Below are 20,377 nucleotides of genomic sequence, written 5' to 3'. Positions count from 1 at the left end.
TTTATCACTGCGACCTCCAGCTCTGCTCCCTGTCTTTTCCTCAGTGCCACTAAAGCCTCAAGCTCAGTGTCTCTAAAGCGTACGGCATCGCTGGTCTCACCACCGTCTTGTCCTGCTTTTCTCCACCCATTCCAACCTATTTGAATGTGCTTCTTCACCTCTTTTCCACACTCTCACTTGCTCTGGACCGTTGAGTCCAAATACTTGGAATCCTCCACCTTCTTTATCTCCTCCCCCTATAGCTTCACCATATTTTAGAATTATATAAATAAATAAAAAAAACAACTAAGAGTTTAATTTGTGGTGGAGTTTTGAATGTCACATTAGTGTAAACAAGTTGGTTAAGCTGGCAAGTTGACCCGATGCAAACATTTTTATTCAATGAGGGGGGGGTAATTTGGGGGTGCAAGCATTATGCAGGATGTGTGGGTGTGTTTTGGGGTGTGGGCTGTGATGTAAGAGTGGTGGTGATAGGTGGGGGCTTTCTCTCCCCCATAGAGCGCAGCATGAGCGCTCCGCGGCAAAAGGATGTGCGAGCAGGCGGCGCGGTACTGTAGGGACGGAGTCCACAAATTGCTCAACAAAGAACAAGCCAAACTTCGAGCGCAGGAAAGCCGCGAACAGCCCAAAGCAGTAGCCGGTCAGGACAGCGAGTCCGAAACGGCAGCGCAATCCGGAAACAGCGGCGCCCAGCCCGGTGGAATCGACGGGCTCGTCCGCTGGATCGTCACCAAAATGAGCGACAACAAGAACATCTCCAGCCGGGAGTACGCCTCCAGCAAGGAGGAGGTGGCCGTGGCTCAGGAGCAGTTCTTCGCCCCGGAACCGCGGAGAGGCATCTCTGTCATTCTGGATGTGAGTATGAGAGACAGATGGAAGCGGCAGATCCGAAGCGGCCGAGTGCGCACTTACGCACGGACACCGTGCGGTTTCTGGTGCGGGGCGCAGTATTGAGCTTTACATCAGCGCGGTTCCTTTGCCCGGAAAAAAAAAAGAAAACTTTTAAACAAGATCAAACATTAGCCATACTTTGGTCTCCGTGCGACTTTAGTGCATCTCTCTTTCATCCCATCCCAGGATCCCCTCGCTTCCAACCCATTCTAAAATGTACCAACCGGTCCTACCAGTTTATTATAGACTAGATGGCGTTATTGGGGTTAAGAAAAGATAATCATAAAAACAATACAATCTTTCAGTGTGTAAAATAATTCCCTCGGGGTTTCAAAAGCGAGATTATGATTCATGCGGATTAGTGGTTACTTATTTCGTTGGTCATCTCAAAAAACAAAAAACAAAGTCGCAGGTGAATTTATTACTTTTCAGACCCAGTGTTTCACCTTGAGGCCAGTGAATTAATTGAATTAAACTCTGGGCTCCCTGCATTGCGAATGCCAATTTTCACAGCGCTGTGTCGATGTAGGTCAGCTCAGCCAATACCATTTATTTATTTTATTTTTCCCCTCCCTATCAAATGTCCCGCTAAGTTCTCTCATCCCCAGAGATCAATTTATTTTACTTTAATGGTTTACGCAAATTAGGGAAAAGCTGCTGCTGCAACATGGACACACTGACAGACAACTAATTATGATCAGCACCAGAGGGCCAATATATCCTAGTAGCCTAGTAAACCAATTTTGTGTTTGTGTGAGCAGAGAGATTTTAACCCACTTGGCTGTTAATACCAAATTCATGGAGAATCTCGATATACATTACATCTGATTTCATGATACAGTAGTCTGGACTAGTTTGGTTGGTGTAGTTATCACCGGAAAAACACCATCAAGCTCTAAAGTTGCTTAAACTTTAATTTTCAATTTGTGGATAAAAAAACAAAAATCTTTTCTCAGCTTTCCCCACATTTCATTTCTTTGGCCCCGTGTTTGTTTTAAATCCAAATACACAAACTCGCTCATTGCATTCACCCTCAACTGGAAATCTTGGGTTTATGGCTGCGTGCAGCTTTCCCCCCATCCAACCCTCTCTACTTGCAGTTTCTCATCTGCTGCTTTTCTCGTTCGCCTGTTTCGTTGAGAACCTCCTGCAGCTTTAAGATCTTTTTATCCATTGTCTTCCCGCTAGCTTTGCTACTCTTGCTTTCCCTCTTCACTTCTCTTCATCTCTCGTTTTCATCTGACTCTTACATCATTTATAAGATCTTTCACAGAGTGTCAAGTTGCACAAAAACCAAGCATGGATTTTTTTTTTCCTCTTGAATTTATTTTACAAATAATTTTCTAGTGAAATCACTTCAACTCACAAATAAAGTGCATAACCACACTGGCCCCTATCGCTATTTTACTTTCAACCTTCCTGCTTATTTCATCTATTGCATCACTCCTCTCCATCTATGTCTTCCACCTTGTCATTTTACTGTTTTCTGACAGTAGTTGGCAGTAGAAGCGTCTCAGAAACACTCAAACACTGATTAAAGCAGTATACCAGCCACTTTCAATTCCACAGAGAAAAGTGTTCAGTGAAGCTATAAATTAGCTCCCAGACAATTGTGTGTATGTATGTGTGTGTGTGTGTGTGTGTGTGTGTGTGTGTGTGTGTGTGTGTGTGTGTGTGTCAGTGTGTGTATGCACAGAATATTATGCACAAGTCTGCACACAAAGCAAGTAATCATCTGTAGATCAGTAACTCCATTGTGTGTGTTTGTAATGCTCGAAAATTTTCATCTACAGCCACATAACCCTTTCAGCCCCTTGGCTCTTAACAACTGTTACCACACACCACTTCACCTTATTCAGGACATGCGATGTTTCTGAGTGTGTGTGAATGGGGGAGAGACAGGCATTCTCTGTCAATGCAAACTCATTTTTCAGGCTGCATAGGCTGACATTTCTATAATGACATCTCTACATGATAGAACTCCACAGGGGTCCGTTATCACTGCAAAGGCAAAAAGCATTTTTGCTCTTCTAAAAAGTATACACATGACCTATATAAAATATTTTTAGTTCAGATTTACTAGCTGCAACGTAACCAAAGTAAAAGTTATTGTTCAAAAAAACAAAAAACATTTAATGTTATTCAGGTTAAGAAAATCAATAATAATAATTCAGCTTCATAAACCATAATGGTTTAGTATTCCAAAATCAATCTTAACATTCATCGTAAAATCCAATTCTGACAATGGGATTATCAGAGATCACAAGACAGCTGAGGTACTCATTTCAGAAATGTCATAGTGAAGTACTCAAAACATACTCAAAAAAGCATTTCATATAAGTTCATATTAATGTAACTCGGACATATTCATTGGCCACCATAGCACATGGTACTGTGATTAGTGCTTGTTGCCCAAGTGCTTGTGTGGGATCTCTCTGGGTTGTCTGAGACACACACACGCACACACACACACTCACACACACTTTTTAGGTGACGGTACCTGCCTATGTTTTCCTGCAATTGTATTTACATAAAAATCCTAAAAATGCATATATATCTTGCTCTCTTGTCTGGCCAATACAAAACAAGGTTGGTAGATACAACTCATTGCTTTCAAGGATGGCTACTGTTATTTATGAGTCATTAGGAAAGACAAAATAATTGCCCAGTACCACATGATTCAAGTTCTTTGAACTTGAGAAGCAGCCTTTGCTTTTTTTGTTTGTTTGTGACTCCCTGACATTTCACTCGAAAATAATGTGTAATCATGTCATTATTTTTAAAACAGTGTCATGAAAACAAAGCTGCATGCTAAGTAAGTGCTGATGGTGGATATATTTGCAGCATACATTCCGACAATATTGAGCATCTTGTTTGCACAATGCCCTCTAGCTTGTTATTGTACATAACAGACACCGATGCCTCTATGTAAGGCTAAGGGGTCTCGTTTTTCTGCAGGCAGGCGGCGCCTTCTGTCCTAGTCCCACTGGTGGCTCTGTTCTGGTATCGGTGTCAGAGAGCAATGAGAGGAGGAGTAAAGCCAGAACAGCCTTTTTCCTTAGATATAGGCTGGCTTGTTGTGATTTTTTATGTTATTCCATGAGACCTTATATTTTTGGGACTCAGTGGTCCCCTCACAAAAGACCAAAGACATTTCTTCAGCTGTTGTTACTAAAAACAGAGTTGGTACAGGGACAGAATAAATTATAATTCTAATTAGAAAGCCACCTGCAATGCAAAACTATTTAACATTGTTGCTGTTATTTTGACCGAACTGAGATTTAAGTTTGCCAGTGCCTCGGACACAAACCTTCATAAGTTCAAGAATGTACCTGGATCTCTGACGATGCGAAGATGAAATGAGCCATGAAAGTGAAGAAGCTCTATCTTTAACATTCGCAATATATATATTTATCCATTCATTCATTGATATTTTTGGTGATTTAACAGAGTTATTGTGACGAAAGGCATGGCATCATCACCATTTTTCTACCTCGTACAGAAAACCAAAGGTGCCAGGCGAGAGGCGTAGTTCTGCCAGCACCTGTCTCACAACCATTCCAGTAACAAAATATATTTAGTTTCCACTACAGTTGGATTTCCGATGGTCTTGTGGTGTGAAGCCAGCTCACTTTACTTTTGCAGCAGTTTAGAGGTGAAGGACTCTTACGGTTTGCATGCAGGTGTGACATTGTATCATCTCCAGTTTTCATCACCGCAGCTTTCTGGAATCTGATCTGGGTATCGGCTGCTAAAAGTACAGCTGACCTAATCACAATGCGTCTTTGTCTCAGGTGACGTAAGTTTCATATGCCATTCAGATACATGTTACATTGGGATTCATGATAAGTAGATCTTTATATATTTTTTTTCTTTGTGCCTCATGTATTTTTCTGGCTTTTATTAAATGAATGTATTCATAGAAAGAATATCTGTCCTCATTTGTGATTGGTTCTTATCTATCGATAAGTGTACCCATTACAAATTTGTCTTTTCCTTTCTCTTGATTTTGGACTTTCGTGAGTATGATTTTTCACTGAATAATCTACAGATGTTATTTTGTATGAAGAAGAAATTCAAAATGATATCATGCCACTTTTGTCTATACCTTTGAAGCAAGCTAATAATTACATGTTTTGTCTCTGCTGCATTCAATGTCAACTACGTGTCCAGTTATATTGTTCGGTCTACATTAAGTGGTAGTCATAATTTTTAAACAAGATTTTTCAGATCTAGTTTTGTAATATTAACAACTACTGAGCAAAGTTGCCTTTTGCTCATTGTTCAGGTGTTTTCTGTGGTTATCTGTGCTTGATTTTAAAGACTTTATAAACAATAAGATTTTAGTATTCATATATTTGGTTCATAAATAAGTTTTATTTCTATGCAGATGATACTCAGTAGCACATATGAAGTTAAGCGAGTCCTCGAATTCTTATAGCACTGTTGAAACAAAAATAGTCTGTGGCCAGAGTAACATGGACTCTTAGACAACAAAGGGGAATAAAGTCTGATACTTACAAAACTCTTTCCTTCTGTTCACAGATCTTCAGAAGAGCTGACAAAGATGGTAAGTTAATTCAATAATCTTGTTAATTTTCGCAGACATAAACAGACAGTATTCTTTATTCTGTTGAACAAAAAGAAAAATATTGATCATCAGGATTTTATTTTTAATAATGGTACATATCCATATTAAAATAAGTTGAAATTTTGCTTCTTGGAATGGGGAATTCCCTTTTTTGAAATCACAGCTTGGCCCTGTTAAAATACATTGGGAAAGACTCTTGCTCCTTGCTGTCCATCATTGTACAGTAAATGTGTGTGCATGTGAATACATAAGGAAGTTGGCAGTTGTCATGGCAGCCTCAGCAAACAGTATAAAACTGATGTGAATTGGAGTTTTGATGGCTGACAGTAGACAATGAATAAATTCTAAAAAAAAATCATTCCATTGTCTACTGTTTATCTGGGATCGGGTTACGGGGGCAGTAGCCAAAGTAAAGGCCAGACTTGCCTTTCCCTGGCCCATTGTTCCAGCTCTTCTGGGTGATCCTGGGGTGTTCCCAGGCCAGCCTAGAGATGTAGGCCCTCCAGCGTGTCCCGGGTCTTCCCTGGGGCCTCCTCCCGGCTGGACACGCTCAGAACACCTCACCATGGAGGCGTACGGGACGCATCCTAACCAAATGTCCAAGCAGCCTCATCTGACTCCACTCTACGTGGAGGAACACTGACTACTCTTGAATGGCCAAGCTCCTCAACCTATCGCTAAGGGAGAGCCCCAAAAACCCTGTGGTGAAAGCTTGTTTCAGCCGCTTGGATCCATGACCTTGTTCTTTCTGTCATGACCCACAGCTCATGACGATAGTTGAAGGAAGGAACATAGATGAACTGGTAAATAGAGAGCTTTGCCTTTTGGCTCAGCTCCATCTTCACCAGCATAGTACAGTAAAGAGTCTATATCACTGCTGACGCCGCACCGGTCCACCTCTCGATATCCTGTTCCACCTTCCCTCACTCGTGAACAAGACCCCAAGATACCTGAACTTCTCCACTTGAGGCAGGACCTCCTCCCCGACTGCTTCTGGCTGAGAACCATGTTTTCGAATTTGGAGATGTTGATCCTCATCCTGACCGCTTCAAATTCGGCTGTGAACCGCTCCAGGGAGAGCTGGAGATCACGGTCCGATGAAGCCAACAGAGTCACATCATCTGCAAAAAGCAGAAAACCAATCCTGGGGTCACCAAAACAGATCCCCTCAACACTCTGGCTGTGCTTAGAAATTCTGTCCATAAAAGTTATGAATGGAATCGGTGACAAAAGGACAGCCCTGGTGGAATCCAACCCTCACCGGAAATGAGTCCTTTCAACCGGCAACACAGACCGTACTCTGGCACCGATCACACAAGGACCGAACAGCCTGTATGACGGTGTTCGGTACCCAACCTTTAGTTGGTATCTATTAGCGCCTTATAAATTATATAACTTTCATACTGCTTATATTATTTTTTTTGTTATACGTTGTAATATCTAATTATATGTATTAACCACATCAAAACCCAATTACATAATACTTATATAAACAAAACTTATAATTTCTTTTTGAACTATATATGGATTTACATTAAAATTGATTATTGGATTAGAAGTGCATTTTGCAAATAGTCCACAAACCTGGAATTGTTATTATAACCTATTATTATAAATAAGTATGTATGTATGAAAGGAAACAGTAGAGTAACTCACACTGAACATGAAATAGTCTTTAACCGACCAGCTCCATAGCGCGTAATCCACTTTATCACTGATCAAATGGTTGCAGTGCTCTATGTGGATGATTTACAGCAAGTTCACAAGTGTTGATGAGTTTATCAGGCGCATGATATAAAAGCATCTGCTGCTGAGCAACTGTGATGTATAAAAGCACTCCCATCAGAGACAGAGTGCAACGAAGAAATCAAAAAAATATCAAACTGGCGAAATAATGTTGTTTATTGACTTTGCTGCTAAAAGCGAAACATCTTATAGCTACAACACCGGCCAATTACCCGGCCAGATATTCTATGCATTCTATGCATTTATGTTTAAAACTGGCAGCAATGGCCCTCTAGTATAGTCATATTATTTTGTGTATTGTAAGCAGAAACACTGTAGCCTTTTTTTGTTCTCCTCAATGTTCTTTATTCGTTCTAACACTGTGATCAGTTTTTTATTGAATTCAAGGCCTTTGAGCCAGGTAGAAGGTTTTTTTTTCCTTTTTTCATTTTTGGCACATTTGGTGCAGATCACGGGTTCTGTCGAAGGACTTCTTGATTTTAAGCTAAGACAACTTTCCTTACAACATCTTCACTGAATCCCAATTTGTTTGGATTCAGAGAATGTAATTTTCACTTCTTACTGTGGTTGTCAAACATTTTAGATTATGAACACATACATCATTCAATGTATAAGATCGTGGATACCTTCATTCCACACTGTTGCCCTCTTGATTGAAATATTACACTGTTAGTACAGTGATACACCATACCTACTTGCCTGACTGTGACAAATGAATAGATTGCTTTTAAATCAATCATTTCTGAAAGGCTTATTTAAAAAAAAAAAAAAAAAACTAACTCAGAAGAAGGGTATGATTGCACATTCTTTTCTTTTTTGTGATCTTTGAATACTGTGTGCACCTACATGTGCAGGGATTTTTTTTTCTGATGGAACCCAATATTCTGGCCTTGTGTTGGTCAATGTTTATGTGCAATGATTGTCTCTTAAGGCTTTTATGTCGCAAACAACTCTGTTGTTTTGACCCTCTGTATGCTAAATTGCTCCATTGTGCCATATGCTGAAACATCGCACTGTTATAAAACGGGAGGTTTGCATTGCTGTGTGAATGTACCAAGGCAGGTTGTGTATAGCCACAGGCATCACAGTTATTGCTACTTTCTCTTTACGTTCTCTCAGCTTTATGCTTTACGCACCTTGCCTCTCACCAATTGCTTTCACTACTTTTCCTCTCGAATTGTTAGGGTGTGGCCGAGTAAGAGTAATACATGTTAAATCTCCTTGAATGTAATCTGAATGTGAGAGTCAGGTTCTGTGTAGCATTTTGATTTTTTTGACTGTGCGTCTGTTTAATAATGGTCTCCTGAGGCATTTTAGCATCTGCACAGCGGGGAGAAACAAACACTTTCAAACTGTGTTGATAGAGGCAGTTTGTTGTGTGTGTGTTGGGGGGGTTGTACAGAAAACGGAAGTTGTGAGAGAAGAGCATAAGGTTGTTACTAATGGGAAATGCAGCAGGATCGAAAGAGTGAAACAGCGAGCACAAGCTGAAGAAGAGCTATTTTTATCCTTGTACGTCTCTCCTGGGAAGAGAAGGGGGAACTGATTTAATGAGTCAGAGAGGGACAAGGGAAATGCTAAGAGGAAAGGGAGAGAATTGTTAAAAACAATGGAAGGTATAATGAAGAGATTGACAGCAGGAGAGGCAGAAGCTGGCTGTGTCTAAAAGAGAGAAAAGGCTGGAAACTGAAAGGAGCAGTGGGATGATCACTGCGGAGAGAAGAGGAGCGAGTATCGTATATCTGAGAGCGGGAAGTAATTGAGGTTTAATTGGAGGAGTTCTGCTTTTACATTCATAGCACAGATTTGAGGGCTTGTGTTTGTGCCCCCAAGATGCTGACGCAGCACATGCATGTGGGCGTGCGTTTGTTTGTGTGGTTGTGTGCGTGCGCGCTCGCTAAATACACTGCAAAGTACTGGAGCATGCATTCATGAGTATGTTTTATGTATGCTAGTGTATCTGTTCATCATCCACTAACTGCATCAAATGACAGCCCCTGGTTTACTGTTTGCTCTGGCATCAGCACCTATTGCACTGCACAAGCCCCCGAATGTCCCACTTGAAAACTTAAGCCTTTCAAGTAAAAAGGACACACCATTAAATCTGTTTTTTATTTTATTTTATTTTCTCATTTTGCTCTACTGGCAAGATTTCAGTAGATTCAGTTAGAGCACCACTATCTCACTCTAACATTTTCTTCATGGAAATTTAATCCAGTCCTCACTATACGGACTGAGAAGAAACATTTTCATCATAAATGTATGTAGTGAATAACCATGTCTTTAAATAACTGTTTTTTGAAGCAAAACTTCCTTTTACTTACTTAAAATATACTCATATTTTATTTTGCTAAGAATTTGTTATATTCATTTTTATATCAGTCCTCACTGACGACCACCAGTGGTTTGAATATTTTCCATTGCAGACATTTTGATCCACCACTGAAAGAAATTAAAAAGTAATAACTTCAATCTGTTACATAAATGCTTGGTAAGTAATCGCCATCAAAAATTGTCACAACTATTTTTATGCAACTTTTTCTCTTGACTGAGCAATGCTTTAAACCGTGTGATATACCACTCAAAACACAGCCAGTGGGTAAGCTCTATATCTGGATGAAACTGAATAATAAAATCAAAAAGAACAAGATGTAAGTGATAAATTAAATTTAAAATGTATCATTACTTTGAAGAAATTGTTGAGTGATACATTTTTTTAATGGTCAAATTGAAAATGACCTTTAAGTTCAGTAAAGTTAAAAGCTTTGCCCTATTGAGAACATCTATCACTAGATACTAGTATTGAGAAACAGTACATACCAAGATTATCAAAAACGTACTGACTGATGTGGATTCATCATTTATTGATGGCGGCTTACAAACGGCATTAAAAGCTTGAAATCTTTAGACTTGTATCTGTTATTGTCATCAGTCGGTTTTTGTGTTGTTCGTTTTTTCCTCATCTCCTCTTGTCTTGTACTAAACAGCCATCTGCTAATTATCACCTATGTGTTTGACATCGTGACAGGAAGCTAATGGAGTTTAAGGAGGCTTGTTTATCCTTTCTGTCAGTCCGAGATAGAATTAAGCCATTAACAGTCCAGAGAAAATTGGAGGTTGCAGCAAGTGTGACAAAACACACTCCCCTTTTACTGGTCCACTGCCAGTGGCTGCAAAGTTTGGAAGAATCCTGAAGATCGTCCGTTAAACTGAGTAAACTTGAAAATGCAACAGTGATATATTTATCAGTAGCAAATGTAAAGGATAGAGGAAGTCACGAGAAAATATAAAGATGGTCAGTGACGGAGAGATCTTCATCAGCCATGATGCGACTATGATAAGGCAGTTTAAAACAAACTTTGCCATTCAGTTTGATAACCAAAGATCAATAGGGATCAATAGGATGGATAAATGAATGAATGAATGAATTAGAAAGCCTTTAATTTACTTGTGACTGGCCCAGGGTATGCCCTGCCTCTCTCCCTAACATTTGCTCTGTCACCCCAATGACCTGCACAGGATGAGCACTATAGACAATCAAATGAAGAAGTGAATGAATGAAAACCAAAGATCAATTTTATAAGAAACTGATAATACAGTCATTGGAGACTGTTGGGAAAGCTACCTGTGCTGAAGCATTGGGATGATGATTTATTCGGTGAAAGCCAGTTGATTCACTAGTCTTTAGAAATAAAAAAGCTGGATTTTGTTTGGTGAATAAGAAACCAATGACAGTTGTCAATGATCTTATCTTACTATAATTCTTATCATGTCTATCTATGTATCATAGGTCTGCAAATTCGAGATGTTTTTTTTCTAGATGTATTTTACACCATAGACATCATTGATGAAACTTGGCTGGTAAAACTGCTCTCCAAACACTCAGTGTAATTCATTTCCTGAATTGCACAGTGTGTAATTTAGGCAAATGTCCAGATAAACACTTTTAGTGTTGCAGTTGTACCATATCTCCAGATCACTTTTTATCGTGCCTATTTTTTGAGCTTTAATATTACTTGAGGTTCTCGCTATCATTGTAAGGTAGCACCCATCTGACCTTGTGTTTCACAAATCTCATGGTACAGAGTCTTCTATGTTACACATCGGTATACATCGTCTCCAATTTCGCTGCTGCCTAAGACATTAAGCAATATATCTTGACTCAGTCTATAACCACTGGAACTCAGTCCTGATGCCCTGCCTCTGGGAAATCAATTTGAGCCTTTTAATTATTAAAGAATCTTAAATGGGACTCGATCATCATTGGTTTCAAACGCCACTTAAAACTTCTGCCACATCATCAACAACTTAACTCATTTCTTGCCAGCTGGTTGTCTCTGATTTTTGGCATGGGGGGGGCAGCCAGTTGTGTGAGAAATGGTAAAAGCAACTTAATCATCATCAATATCAAATGTTACTCTCACATCATCAATAACCTCACTGTCTGAGTAACACAGTGTCTGTCTTGAAATCTCTTTTGATGACCATCCCTCCTTTGAACACACTTAAATTAATTCAACCGAATCGATTTTTTCCGCCTGACAACAATGCATCATTCTGTTCTCGGCATCTGAAACTTTGATCCATGCCTTCAGCGCAACCGGAAGTGACGACTGTAACAGCTTTGTTACCGAAACACTAAAATGAAAGCACTACACCGTATAATCAGAGTTTTCTTGGCGGATTTCACACATAATGGCCAACATTCTATATTTCCAAATTCCAATATTTTAGAAAAAGAGGGTAATCTATTGCTCTCTGTGGGAGACCTTCTAACAGACCTTACAACTCCACCTTAAAGTCATTCATTCATGAGAGAATGTGATTAAAATCATGCTTGTCATGCTTATGATTACTGGAAAAACAATCAGACAATAAAAGTTGTTTTTTTAATCATCAGTATTTAATGTTAGCTTCCAACCACAAATACAAAAATATAGTAGATATAATAATAGATATAATAGATATAATAATAGATATAATCCAAAGTTGACATTTTTATTCTACATTGGAAATTATTTGTGCTATGACATACTCAACGTGTCAGAAATCAAATAGGAGAAGTTTATATGTAATGTTGGTAGCTCAAAGTGCAGTGGGCATACAGAGTATTCAATTAATTTTAATCAAGCACATTTTCGAAAAGCAGTAATTTTGGTGTAGTACCAGCAGAAGGGAACAGCTATTATGATTTTTATTTTAATTATTTATGATAATAATATATTCTTAATAATAATAATAATGATGATAATAAAAATGCATGGTATTTGAAGGTGTCTTCCTTTTTTTATTACAATTTTGATTCAATTATTTCTAATTAAAGACATTGCTATTTAATCAAAATTAATATTTGTTTTGATTCTAAGTATACAGTATATGAGATATATAGTTAATTTATTTTCTTTTTTTTTTCCAATGTTGCTTTCTTGTTCTTGCTGATTTTACCTGGTTGTGCTATCTAGTGTTTTGATTTTAAACGTTATAAGCATTTTGACTTTCCATCAGGCAACTAAGCACTTTCTTGCAGCTCCTCAGTGAGCCCGTCAGTCAGAATGGTGTCATGTGTATCTAATTACCTGCAGTCTTTAATCACTGATGCTGCTGCAAATGAGCCCCCCAGCGCCTCATACTAACGGATAATGAGAATAGATGGAGCACCCCCTGCAGAAAAGAAAGGAGAGAAAGAGGCAAAATTGAAAGTGTTCAAAGTTGTTGGGTTTTTTTTTTTCGGTAGTTATTAAACAAGGCTCTGTTGTCAGCATTTTCGTTGCAGTTGGTTTCACCGAAGCTCAACGTAACTGGAAAAAAAAAAAAAACACGGTAGAAATATAAGACATCTTGAAAGTGACAAAAAAACAAAACACCGATTACAGTGTGTTTTAACTGCCTTCATGGTAAGTAGCTTGTAAATTTCTAATTAGCAAGAACCTTTTGTTTGCAGTGTATTCACGCCTATTTCCTGCTTTAAGTATAAAAGACATAATTTTTCGAATATCGCTGCAACACTCTCAGCTGTAGGCTAATTGGAGCTTTTCTGTTCTGTGTCCTGACAGCCAAGCCAGCTGTACTCGCATGTGAGACCCTGCCTGTGATAACAGGATGGCAAAATACAGTCCAAACCATTTTAAAATATTCATCAAACTTGAGTCCCCTCAAAATCAGGAGGCTATTCTAGATGGGATAAGTAGCAAGCCTGTAATTGGATTTTGGTCACCTGGCAGATCAAAAAAAAACCCGGTCCTTCCTGGCCTTGTCCTCGTGGCAGTAATCCGCAACGAAAAAAAACATCAAACTTTGGAAACGTGCACCATTTGTATGAACAGAAGGGAGTATCTTTGCTGTGCCTCTCATTAGGTACTCTGCAGCATGCAGGGGACTTTGTTTTCCTCTGAGTTGTTGGTGCCCCGGTGCTACACTCTAAGTCGGCAAGTGTCATCAAGAAACTTCTAAGTAAAAGATCATTAAAAATTCAGTGCCTTTTCTTCTTGCAATATCATCTTGTTTTGATCTAAACAAATGGCCTTTGGCAAAAAAAAATGTTTTTGTTTGTTAATTATATGCAAGATTGGATCAGGGACCGGACACAGGAACTTTTCCCAGCTTTACTTATTATTTTCAGTTAGTGCTACTTCATCAGACATTTTTCAGGAAATTGTTTCAATATGTCAAATATTGAAGATGTAAATGAATAATTAAGGATATAAATAAGGGGGAATTGAGCTTTGGCTTCGATTTAATATTCATACAATATTTAAATTTAAATATTTGATTAAAATATCATTTAAAAATAATGTTTAAATATTTAAATGTCAATGCTAACATCTTTGGATCCCCTCAACCTTGCTGGCAAACAAAAAATGTAAGATCTTTCAAATCCAACAAATTGATTAAATATAAAGGAACAGCAGGCAGAAACATATTTTCAATTATTAACGCTCAGCTTGTGTTGTGGGCTAGAATAGTTTTCAAACGTTTAGAAGAAGTGTGGGTGTTTGGTCTGCTCCGGTCACATTAGTATTTTTTGTTCCATTGCGTCTCTATTTTACCTCATACTTGCATGATGGTGAGTTTAATGTACTGTAGCTCAAATTCAAGATGTTTCTGCCTAAATAAACCAACTAAATTTATCTCTGAGTTTTGTGCATCGCTAAATCTGTGATGTATTAAAATATAACAGCTTGAAGAGCTGCAAGATATCACATGACTGCTGAGTGTGATAACATTGTGGTGCCTGAGTGCAGAGGGCGTAGGAAACGGCGGAACCCGTTCTGTACCCGTTACTTTGGTGGCTCCAAGGAAAGGAGCAAGGGAGGGGGGAACCCAAGAAGGATTGAGGTCTCTTTGTTCGGTCGTCTGGATTTGGATCAAAGGCTAAGATTTAAGACGCCCTTTGAAGGTGTTTTCCTCACCTGATGTTTTCTGCCTTCGGCTGGGTCAGGATCAATCCGAAACTCTTTCTGGTTAGTCCAGGCGAATGAATAAATTGCCTGGAACACGTGTATAGTATTATCATGGCAAGAGAGTATCTCGGAAAACGGACGCTGGATTATCCTTAATCATCTGAAACAACTTATTCAAGGATAGAAGAAGGGACTTCTTTTTAATGAGGTTCTTGTTTGAGATAAGAAAGGGGGGACGTTTGGGAGCAGATTATAATGATGGTATTTTTCTTGCTTCCATTCAAATTATTCAAAAAACATAAACTTTGAAGATCATTTACCAAAACTGTTGCTTGTTTTGTATTCTGTCCTCCATCTGCATGTATAAATTTGGTCTGGAGTCATTCTGGCTGAGCCACATTTTAAACCTGTGGAAACAAAGCTAAGTTGTCTCATTTCTTATCCTCCCCTGTTCAGACCTTCCCGGCTCTCTGAACCATTTTGTCTCTTTTCCGTCGGCTGTTCGATTACATTCGAGTTCTCTTCAATGCCAGTTTAATCTTGTCAATAGTTTCCTACACACCCCTCTCCCCTGCCCCTCCTCTATCTCCCCTTCCATGTCAGACGGGACTTTGGGGTCAGTTGTAGTTTTTCATCCAAGGAGGAGTTTTTGTGAAGAAGATGAGCTTCTGAGCTTGTTCTAATGCTCAACGACAGTCAAAAAAAAAGTATATGTAAATGCAAGTAGCAAGAGACATATCCTCTCTGTACAGTACGGTGATAGATCTGTTGCGCTTCTACCAATTGCACACTTTATCAATTACATTTTTCTGTAACTCAATAATATAACACAGACTTCAATTGACCTCCTGCATATTTTTGATCAGAATTATCTTTCTTTTTCATTTAGCATGTTTAAACTAGAGGTTGAGCCGTGGTTAGCGCTTTGCTTTACAGCATGAAGGACGATTCCAATAAGGGGACCTTTCTTTGTGGAGTTTGCACGTTCTCCCCGTGTCGGCATGGGTTCCCTCCGGATTCTCCCGTTTCCTCTCACAGCCCAAAAACATGCAGCAGGTTAATTGGAAAAAATTTTGGAAAATTACCCCTAATGAATGAGTGAGTGCATGGTTATCTGTCTGTATATGTGGCCCTGCGATTGAATGTCGACAAGTCTAAAGTGTACTCTGCTTCTTGACCGATGACAGCTGGGATAGGCCTCAGCATCTCCCGCAACACTGAGTGCAGGATAAGCAGCAGATGATGGATGGATGTTTAGACTATTCATTATTTCTTTTAACTAAACTAAATTACATGTGCAGAGAGAAAGAGAGAGAAAAATAGGTTGGGGATTCAGTGGTGGATTAATAGACTTAGTCTATTTGTTGATCTTTAAATGATGAAGGAAAGGAATAGACACCTAAATCCTACCTCTTTACCAAGCTGTAGAAACAGTTTGGTCTTTGATGCCTGGCTAGCCAATCCATATATGGGAGTAGCTTAAAAGAGATAAGACAAATACCTCAATAAACTACTTTGCCTTCAGGGTTACTTAATACTAAAACCCAATTTCTTGGAAAAAAAGTAACTATAAGTTCTTGATGTCAGAGCTTTTTTTGTGTCCTTATTTTTCATTGTAAGTTGTCCTCAACTTTCAATTCATATGAATGGAAAATGACTCATTTCAGTCACTAATGGGGCAATTATGGGACTAAATAAGTCATTGGGAATCCAAAATAGATTTTTTTTCATACAGTCTTGTGATAGCTTTACACACACACACACACACACACACACACACACACACATGCAATCCACTCAAGTTTATGTCCAGTAAATTTTAGTATGATGTATTTTTTGCTTTTCATTGGATGAAACCACTGCTATCAATGTGATTTAACAGCACAGGATAACCTGCATGTAATTAGGGGACCTTTGTAAAACCCAACACAGCTCATAAGAACATTGATCTCCACATGCCACTGACATACTCTTTGGTGTTGCTGGTGCACCTCCCTCTAAATCAATATAAGGGCTAACGATCAGATTGATTTATTAATGTTTTGCCAAAAATCATCTTAAAAGATAACCCCTTTGCAATGTACTTAGTCCAATGGTCTTACATAGCATCTTCAAATAGCAGACGGTGTTTGGCTTTAACTCAGTGAAGACCAACTGCACTGAGTGTTCAGGACTCTGTGCTTAAGATAATCAAAATGATCCCCTGTATTTATTGTGTTGTGATATCGTTTTAGACTTAGACATCGGGTGTAGAGTGTGTGTTGTACATTGTTCATAGCCATCCATGTGTTAATGAAAGATAACCAAGTCCTTTTTTAATAGCACTTTTCCCAGTCAAGTATATTCATTTGTAGTATCACAGTAGAACATGAGTAAAATCAGGCTGTTATGTCTTCTGTTATATGTGCAGAAAATGCACAGGAACTAGAAACTGCTGTTTGCAGTTGAAACTATCCATTTCCTGATAGCAGTTTTGGATTTCCCATTTGATGTATGGAGAGTTTATATCATTCATATATTTGTTCACTATTTATTTTTGATTTAACCCATTAACAAAGCAACAAATGTCATGCCTTGGTCACATCTTCTTCACTTTATCCACTTATATGTGTAGATTATTGTGAGCAGTGGCTGCTCTGCCCCCATCTGAAAAGAAAATATTACCCACTCCAGGTGCTTTATTGAGTTTTTTTTAGTAGACAGATGGACAGTGTTTCTAATTAATAAACATTTGTGTCCTGCTGTTTTTGAGAAAGACGTCATAAGCATTTATCCAAATAATAATCCATGTCCACTTTCATGGCAAACAAAATCCTAAGCTGGTAAAAATGAACTGTTATTTTTTTAGTATCCATTCCCTCTCAATGATGCTTTCAGCATTGCTAGCCTCTGAAACTGAGCCGCATCAGTGTCACAAAGCGTTCAGGTTACTATGGCGAACAAAGCTACAGTAGTTAACTGCCAGTGTTGATTATCAAAAGCAAAGCCCCTCTGTGTTTGTTCTTCTATGGAGGTCCATACTGGATGAGAATCTTGCTGTGGCTGCTAATTCCTGACTTTTTTCCCCTCTTAATGAGTTAACGATTGGGAGCTGCCACTCAGGAGAGGATGTGTGTGCTCTGATTAGTCGCTCTGCGCACCGGCTGTGTGTATTATTAAGAGAGTGGGGGTCTTCTGTCATGAGCCTGAAAGCACCAGGGGGACGTAAGGCATGACATTTACATGCCACATAATTAACACCGTGGACTTGCTGGGTGTGTCTGAATGTGTGTATGTCATGGGCAGAAAAACTCAGCCTAAAGGTCCCTTAGTGGAAGCAACCAGTGTTAAGTGTACTCCACAAATTCCTGTTTATTTTTTGCTCTCCTAAACCGTTTTATATGGTTTCATCACGTGAAAGATATGAAATGATCAAACCAACAAAACCACTGTGAAATAACTACTACTGGCTGTTGATCATCAAAAGTTCAGATCTACATTTTCCAGCCAATTATTTAAATAGGTGAACATTAATTAATCTTAACAAAAGTTGAGATAACAGTGTCAGTAGATACAAGCGAGCTGCTCGTTGTCCCCTGTTCGTATTGTTATAGAGAGCAGAGCAACAGTCTACTCTACTCAAATCAAGAATACAGTAACCCTAGTTACCTCTCAGTTGCCCCTGGTTACAGCATTCCTCTGTTCTCCTCCCAAGAGTCATTATGGGCTGCTGTTTCCATGACAACAAAGGTAACCTCGCACACACACACACACACATACACGCACGAAATTTTCTGAAGAAGAGCTCTCTGACTTTTGCTGATCAAATTTTGAGGACTCCCAACTGTGTTTCTATATTTATCTTTATTTCTGTTGCTAAATTTGCACATGAGAAAGAAAGAAATCCCTTGATTTAGTCGTATTGGGTGTCGTAACATCAGCGAAATTTGACCGCTGCATTTAACCCATCATGGATGAACCGTGAGCAGCAGGGAGCCGCTAACAGCAGTGAGGGCTTCAGCTTCTTGCTCAGCAACACTTAAACAGGCTAGGAGGAGCTCAGGAATTGAACCAGGAACTTTTGGTTCCAAGACAACCGCTATTACCACCTAAGCCAGTAGCTGATGCCAATATGTAAAATGCAAAATCCTGATTTAACTGACTGTATATTTATGTGTTATTTTTACTATTATATTATTTTTAATTGGATTTGATTTTGAAAACATGAGCGGGAGAGAGGCACACAGAAAAAAGTTTTTAACATTAGCAGTAGATAATAACATGGGGGTGTGGGCCACTGCATGTGCAAATGTTTAAGGACAAAACTTTCCGTCTTTATAGGTGCGGATCAAACCAAAGGCTGTATTCATTAGTATCCTCTGATGTATTTTAGTGAACTGCAAAAAGTTCACCAAAGCTCCTATGCTAATATGTATTCTCAAATACCATTATAGCCAAGTGTTATTATTGTAGAGAAGTGAGATGTAAAGATGGGTATCGCAAGGTGGTGACTGGTAGATATGGATACAAACATGTTTGGTTAAAGAAAAAAAAGACATTTTCAAAGTATTTACAGAGAATCATATAACCTCAAAAAAGGATTCATTTTATTTGTAATGTGGAAAGTTTTTCACTTGTCGTCCCCACTTCTGCTTTCCATTTTACGCTTGGTCTCTGGGTGTAATGTTGATTACATGGTTATATTTCAAGTTTTAATCCAAAGGTCACTGTGGCCTGACCACAAATATGCTGCCTAACTGTCTCTTCAAATGACCCGGGGAAAAGAAAAAATAAATAAATAACAAAGAAAAAGAAACAGTTGCAATACTTGCCACATCCTCTTCCTGCAGCCAGACGGATAAACATTTTGGAGCCTTTTGACCGAATGCAAATCCAACAGCTTGGACTGTAAGTGTCCCGTTTGATTTTCTGCCGTGTTTTGTTGGCCCAAATTTGAAGCTGGTTCATGTTAGTGTGTGTCAGACAAAGGCAATTAAAGTCAGCACATAAGCTGTTCTTTGTGAAAAGTAATTGCACTCTTGCCTAACCAAGCAGTACAGTAAGCAGTTCAATTAATATATGAATGTTATAGTATTTTTATGCAATTTTGATAAGAAAATGAATATGTTATCATAATGTTTGGGTTCTCTTTTGGTTCCACAGGTGTTTAGTATTTCAGTGCCTGTCACTTTTCATGAAGTTCTCAGGTTTGTCATTGGAGCGCTAAAAACTACAGCCTCTTTTCATGATGCAGTTTGTCACATTGAGCCGAGTTTGATTTAGATTTTGGAGATTTGCCCCCTTGCGCATCTGTGGGGAATCTCTAACTTAATATGCTCTTCTATTACCGACACACTTGAACAGCTTAGTGTCAGTTCAGATTTAATATTTCCCTCGCAGCTGCCCTCTTGTACAACATCAGTTACCTGCACTCACATCACATTAATCAGAGAAATGTTTGCATCTCATCTTGTTGTTGAGCCAGACAAAAAATCCAAATTCTAATTGTGCCGTGGTTAACTGGCTTGCAGAGCAGCCACCTCAGAGTCCCAGGCTGTAATAACTTCTGAATGGAGCTTGCATATTGTTTTGCTCGATGAGCAATGATGACTAACCAGTTGCGTTTCTTTCCTGATAGAGTCGCTGTATTCTGGGATGCCTTGAGTTTCCTAGTAAAGAAATAAACATTACAAAACAAAACCAGAAGTAAAACAAATCCATTAGAATCACATCATTTAACAATCACAAGCCTTAGCACCTCCATATGCAA

The 20,377-nt window shown here is 38.9% G+C and overlaps 1 protein-coding gene across 2 annotated transcripts in view; it reads left to right on the top strand.

The window, feature by feature from the left end:
* The first annotated feature begins 416 nt into the window (after window positions 1–416).
* The window catches only part of necab2 (N-terminal EF-hand calcium binding protein 2), a 100,050-nt gene continuing 80,089 nt past the window's right edge, over window positions 417–20,377 (top strand). Inside the window, exons 1-2 of one of the 2 annotated variants that reach the window (XM_086162999.1) lie at window positions 417–855; window positions 5,437–5,461. In XM_086162999.1, the coding sequence (XP_086019125.1) occupies window positions 529–855; window positions 5,437–5,461 (352 nt within the window). In that variant the 5' untranslated portion in view covers window positions 417–528. The remainder of the gene's footprint in view (window positions 856–5,436; window positions 5,462–20,377) is intronic. The other variant, XM_086163000.1, reaches the window with a different exon arrangement.

Source organism: Fistularia commersonii, chromosome 17 (assembly GCF_037954325.1).
Source record: "Fistularia commersonii isolate RoL2024-O1a breed Wild chromosome 17, RoL_Fcom_v1.0, whole genome shotgun sequence".
Taxonomy (NCBI): domain Eukaryota; kingdom Metazoa; phylum Chordata; class Actinopteri; order Syngnathiformes; family Fistulariidae; genus Fistularia; species Fistularia commersonii.
Note: the sequence above shows the minus strand (reverse complement) of the source record. Positions and strands in the feature narration are given on the sequence as shown.